This window comes from Marmota marmota, unplaced genomic scaffold, assembly GCF_001458135.2.
Source record: "Marmota marmota marmota unplaced genomic scaffold, marMar, whole genome shotgun sequence".
NCBI lineage: Eukaryota > Metazoa > Chordata > Mammalia > Rodentia > Sciuridae > Marmota > Marmota marmota.
In genome coordinates, this window is record NW_025999968.1 from 38,325,516 (window position 1) to 38,332,045 (window position 6,530).

Below are 6,530 nucleotides of genomic sequence, written 5' to 3' on the forward strand. Positions count from 1 at the left end.
TTCCAACATTCTAGGTGTTGATCTCAGGCTTAACCAACATGTGGATTGCTCCTTTTCTTGTTGGAGGCATAAATAAAAAGTTGAAGAATGGAACCCAAATTGTTAATTCTGTAAGACTTCTTGGAGATTAATGTAAAATTCCAATACCAGAACTACAAGAATTTAATAATGACTGTCCATTGCATGATTCATTCTTTCTAACAGAATGAAGTTAGTTCAGTTTCTCTTGAGTTCTATTCTTTTCTGCTTTTTTATTTAAATAGAAAGTCTTAAAATTTTCTTTTTGTATATTTCACACAAAAAGAAGTTCATAGTATAATGATTCTGCTTTTTTATTTTTTCTAGCACCAACAGACATTTTTGAATCAACTGAGGGAAATTACTGGGATTAACGATGCCCAGATACTGCAGCAAGCCTTGAAGGTATGGCCCTGTTTCATGACATGCAGTTGTGGAATGCCCTCATTTCTTCTGTGTACTGTGTTTGGAAGTTGTTTTTTAGTTATGCCATGTAGGTGGTAATAGAGATGGAAAAATTTACACTCATAACTTAATAGTCGCAGTTAAGACGCTACAAATTTTGAGCATGTTAGCTTTCATAAATCTAATGTTTCCATGATATCTTGGAGTGATAGATAAATTCTCTCTATATGACATGCTTTTCTTGAAAAATAGTGGGATGTGAATTTTAAGGTTAATAGAAGATTTTATGCAAGAGGCATGATTTCAGAATTTAATGGGGTTCAGATTAGAGAAAGAGGTGGAGGAGAAGGGAAAAACAGAGAATTATTAGAGGGTCAAAACTTACATTTTTTTTTCCCTCCCAAGAAGGAGAAATATATATTTCTTCTATTTGCTTCTTAAGAATATTTAATTCAAACCTCAGTAGCATGTGCAACAAATAAAATACATCATTTTTGTTATATCTTAAATAAATCCTCATCTCCACACAGATGCTGGGATGAGTCAAATCACATGGATAATTCACATTGAAAAAGATCAAGTGAATGAAAGATATTCTAGAAATAGAGTTGTGTTTTAAGCTCATTTGTATATTGCTCCTGAAGGCTAGCAGCAGTGTGGTGTTTTAGTTACTGTAGTCACACATTGCTCCCCAGTCCTTTGGAACTTACTTCATGAGACAAAATCAGTTACGCAATTCTTGATCCTGGGCCATGTTCTGAAAACATTCTATCTTTTAGATGATTATAATAGAAATCATCATAATGATAATGATAATATCTAAGACTTATTAAAAGTTAATAGCAGCAGCCGTTGTCTTAAGTACTTTATGTGGGCTAACTCATCCTCATAATAACTACAAGATAAGTTCTATTTTCATTCCCCTTTTGAAGATGAGGAAACCGGTTAAAATAACATGCCCAAGATTTCACAGCCAGTATGTGGAGGAATGTGGATTAGAAGCCACAGCAACCTGGTCCATGGTGCCACATGTGACTTTCTGATTCTTTTACTAAAGGATTTTTGCTTCAACTTATTTTCCCATTAGGAAAATGATGAACAGTACTGTTTAGTTCATCAACTCAGGGATTATTGAAGCCATTGTGAGTATTTGGAGAGGAAGCTGAAACATCACATTTTAATTTTCATGATTATGACATTTAGATGATTGCCAGTCCTTTCTTTATTCTGATAAATACCATGGCTAAATCATTCCATGTCTATTTTCAGAAAGTGCCTTTCTCAATATACCACAGAGCCTGAGGCTGTTAGCCTGTCACTTTGCTGGGATAAATTTGGAGAAATCATTTTTTTTTTAAACTATAGATCAATTTAAGTCATTTCTACATTTCTTTTGATATAAGTTGTGTGAACATAGGGTTTTTTTTTTTCATTCTTTTGTTTCACTTATGGTGATGGGGGCAAGAGAGGTGGGCAGTGTACTTAAACCTTAATTGCTGTTATAAATTTGTAAAGTGTTTAAAATAAGTTGATTCTCTTAATATACAAGTTGTTTACTTTTGGGAAACATGATGTCACTGATTGATTTCAGCACTTCGAGATTTTATTTTTAGTTGTACAAAGTAAATGATCCTGTGAAATTTCTACTGTATATAGTTTTTTTTTTTAAAAATTATGATATAGTACATGAAAAATACTTAGCATATTTCTTGGCACATGGTAAGTACTCCATAAATATCCGTCACCAGTGTTACAGTTTATTTTATGTTTAGTTTACTTGTTTAACAATATAATATTTCATGCCCTTATTTTAAATGAGTCACTTAAAACTCTTACAGTGGTCATGAAGGTAACATTTTAAAGCACTGGTGCTTTTCATACTGCACTCTTACTTTCCTCACTGACTGTTAGAATTGGAGTTGGGTGGGTTTGAGTGACTTAATTCTTTTAGTTGCTTAGGCTTTAAATCTTAGAATCATCCTGATCCTCCTTCTGTCATGTCCCACATTTAATATGATAGTTATGATGGATTCCCTGCTCCTGCCCTTTCTCACCTGTACTCTGTTCTTAATATACAGACAGAGTCAACCTTTTAAAATATGAGTCATACCATGTTATTGCTGTCCACTGGCTTCCTGTTACAAACATGTATATGCTGAAGTTCTTATGCCTTCCATGTTCTGGCCTTCTGTTACAGCAAGAGTATCATTTAGTTTCTTATGTTCTTTTAATGTCTTAGACCTAGTGTTATATTAACCATGTAGAGAATATAAAGAGTCCACTGGGCAAGTCTCTTCTCATTATTTTTTTGCTCTAAAAATTCTTAGTTATTCTAGCACCATCATGACTAATAAATTTTATAATATTTTGTCTAGTTATGCTTTTCATGAAAATTAAGGAAAATTTGTATATAAATTTGGGAAGATTGTTTTCTTGGTAGCACAGGAGTTGTGTGTGTCTCTCCATATACCATCAAGCTGCTATACCTTTTGCTGTTTTTTTTCTACACACCCTTGACATTTTGTTTAAGTTTACCTTTAGGTATTTGTTCTAATACTCAAATTATGACAAATATCTTTTTTTTGTTCTTATTTGCAGAAGTAGTATTTTATTTTTATTCCTTTGTGACAAGCTTCAGAAAAAAAATCAGTTTATTCATTTGTTTAAAAGTATGAATTTGTGATTGATTTTTGTTCAGCAGATATGAAAGTAAATGCAAATTAAAAAATTAGAGAATTGATTTTTTACACTATATTTATTTGTAGTTTTAATTATTAAAAAGAAAATTCCTATTTATATAGTGTACTTGATGGGTGAAGAATTTGTACTGTGGAATAATGTGTAGACTGCTCTCCAATCAAAGTGATTCTTGCTCTAAAGTTATTAGTTTTTATGGAGAAAATCACATAAATCTGTTGACAGTGTATAGAATTATTCTAAAACATTGGGTATTCTTATTTTGCTATTTGAAGGATAGTAATGGAAACTTGGAATTAGCAGTGGCTTTCCTTACTGCAAAGAATGCCAAGACCCCTCAGCAGGAGGAGACAACTTACTACCAAACAGCACTTCCTGGCAATGATAGATACATTAGTGTGGGAAGCCAAGCAGATACAAGTAAGTATCCTTTTTTTCCTTAATATTTTAATAGAAATGTATTGAGACTTTTTCTTTGATAAGATATTAATTTTTCTAAAGCAGAGATGGAGAACAACAACAAAACCAAAAAATTTAACCTTTTTTCATGTAGTTGAAAGAAATATATGTATTTTTAGCTACATTAGATTTTATTTGTTATAGATCGTTTCATAAACATTTCTTATAGTATCCATTGTTTTGAAATATAGAACAGCTACAGGTATTATACTCATAAAAAGGAAAAATTCTAGAATTTTAAATAGAAATAGCCATTTGTTTTGTAAATTTTAAGTGTCAATAATAGCTTTAGTATTTCTTTTGAAGATAAAATATTGTTTCTGATTACTTGTGGTTTTTATTATTCAGAATTTCCCTTCTCTCTTCTCCCTGCCTCCCCCATATAAAGATTTGGGGAATAGGCTTATTGCCCTTGAACAAAATCCCCTCTCACTTCAAAGCAAATGAAAGAACTAAAGGCAAAATAAAAACTTGGGAAGGGGTATTTTGGGGAGACAGGTGTACATACATACATAAGTAGGCACCTATGGAAGATTTTACATAGGACTTCATTCTTCTAGTTGCTTAGGCTTCAAATCTTAGAATTATCCTTATCCTCCATCTGTCATGTCCCACATTTAATATGATAGTTATGATGGACTCCCTTCTCCTGCCCTTTCTCACCTGTTCTTAATTTACAGAAAGAGTCAACCTTTTAAAATATGAGTCATACCATGTCATTCCTGTCCAATATACATTACATATTCCATGTATATATCTAATGTAAGCATTTATTTTTAAGCATATGGGTTTGAGAAGTTTGATTAGTAACATGTATTCAAAGAGAACTTCTGATTTTATTTCTACACTTATCGAAAGTTAGGAAACCACCCATTCTATCCTATCTCACGCAGTTAATAGATGATGGGAAAAGTTTTGCATATGTGAGAGACCCAGGTGCTGTGTCCCAGTTTGAGATAAACTGTGACTTGGCCCCATGTAAACTCCAGCCTCATTTTTATTTATTTTTTTTGCTGTTTTGTCCTCCTATTTTACATTGTCATAATAATAATGGTTTGAATTTTGCATACACCAAGAGCCATTTAATTTCTTTGTTTCTATGCTTGCTTTTCCTTCTGTCAGAAATTTCTTTTAACTTTTTCCTCCTTAGCCTAATTTCTTCTGGTCTTAAGATAGTTAAAGATGCTTGCTGCTTGCTGCTTCCCTGGCCTCAAGGTTATATCAGATTTTTCTGCATCATCTAGAACATGCTTCTGTCTAATGAGTACTATTATTTCAAAATTATTTGCTTGAACATTGTTGATGTTCATACATGTTCATTGAATTATTTTTTTGTAGTATTTGTAGAAAGTCTCTTTTAAGAACAATGAAAGAAAATATGATTGAGAAGTTTGCTGTAAAAAGTTGGAAAAAACGAAATGATAATAATAAAAGAGGAATTAGTATCTGAATAATGCCTCATTTCTCTCTAGGTTCTGGGACTTAGGGGTAGAAAAAAAATAGTAAAATAAAAGGACGACTTCTGGTTAAAGTAAAGCAAACAGGAAATTAAACAGCATTTAGTGTTTTAGTTGAAAGGATAAAAAGATTTTAAAAAGATGGCTGTGAACTCTTAATATAGATGGTACAATTTGTGACATAAATAGAATATATGTTTTAAAGGGAAAATTCAAAGTATAAGAATTTCATGAACAAAAGAAGATATGTTACTTGTTATGTAAAAGTGAGAAAATATTACATAAGCCAAGTACTAAATACCACTTCCAAACTTTGGATAAGAAATAGTGAAAATGTTTTAGAGGACAAAAAAAAAAAAAAGTGAATAGGCACCTTTAAAAGAAGACAAAGAAGACAACCTTCAAAAGGCATGTGTTTCATTTTCTGATAATTAAAATTTTTTCTTTGATATATGTATCTCTTGAAAAATCTTCATTAAGTAATTTTATTTTCCACCGAAAATAAAAGGTAGAGAAATGTATTTTCTGATTTTATCTCAACTGATTGCCATATTTGAGTAAGTTGCTTGCTCGTGTGTGTGTGTATGTGTGTGTGTGTGTGTGTGTGTGTGTGTGTGTTAAAATATGTTATCCTTCTAGCCAGGATGCTAATTGGGATAAGTACATTCATAAAGTTGTTTTGAGATTATTGGGAAGCGAGCTTGTAGCACCTTAATATGGTGATTGTATTATAGTATTAGTGTCAAACTAGAAAAAAATCTCTAATAGAATTATAATACTTTTCCATTTAACATATAATACCATGTTTTATAAAATTCTAAGGAGTATAGCTGTCTTTAGGAAATGTTTTGATTTAGTAACTGTTTAAGCATTATCAGAATACAGTTCTAAATTGCTATGCACTTATTGTGGAGAACTAATGACGTATTTTCGTGTGTGTGCATTTTTATTTCTTAGAAGTATTAGTGAGATTTACATATTGGAAGGAAAGATAGGATATAATTACAAATAAATATGTATTTAAATGCAGGCATCTATTAAAAATCTACAGAAGGTGCTGATGGGATGTAGAGTAATAGAATGATCAGTGTGTGAAGAGGTTCTCAAGGGACTGTTCTGGTTAAAAAAACCTTTCTTTGAGCATTTTCTCAAACTTATGTGAAACATGTTATTTGAAAGTTAGCCATGGTTTAACTTAATTTTTTTAGGTGTGGCAGGGTTTTGATTTCAGTAAGTTTTTTTTTTCTTCTAGTATAAAATCTTTCCTATAGTCAAGGCTAAAGAATAAGTAGATCATGGTGACTGAAAGCATGCCATCTGTTGGTAGCAGTGCTGTAAAAACATCTGTTAATTTCAAATAAAAATTCTGTATACTGAATAATATGCTTCCTTGTTGTTGGAATAAAAACTGTTTACAAATTAGTGTCTCTTTTAGAAGGAATGAAACTTGTTTCTTTGGTGACTAGAAAAATTTAGGTGCTCCCCCCCCCCCCC

General features: G+C 31.7%; 1 protein-coding gene across 1 annotated transcript in view; it reads left to right on the top strand.

Annotated features, from left to right (window-relative positions):
- The window catches only part of LOC125617014, a 58,216-nt gene that overhangs the window by 33,580 nt on the left and 18,106 nt on the right, over positions 1-6,530 (top strand). The window contains exons 3-4 of the mRNA XM_048803859.1: positions 346-423; positions 3,396-3,540. Of these exons, the coding sequence (XP_048659816.1) occupies positions 346-423; positions 3,396-3,540 (223 nt within the window). The remainder of the gene's footprint in view (positions 1-345; positions 424-3,395; positions 3,541-6,530) is intronic.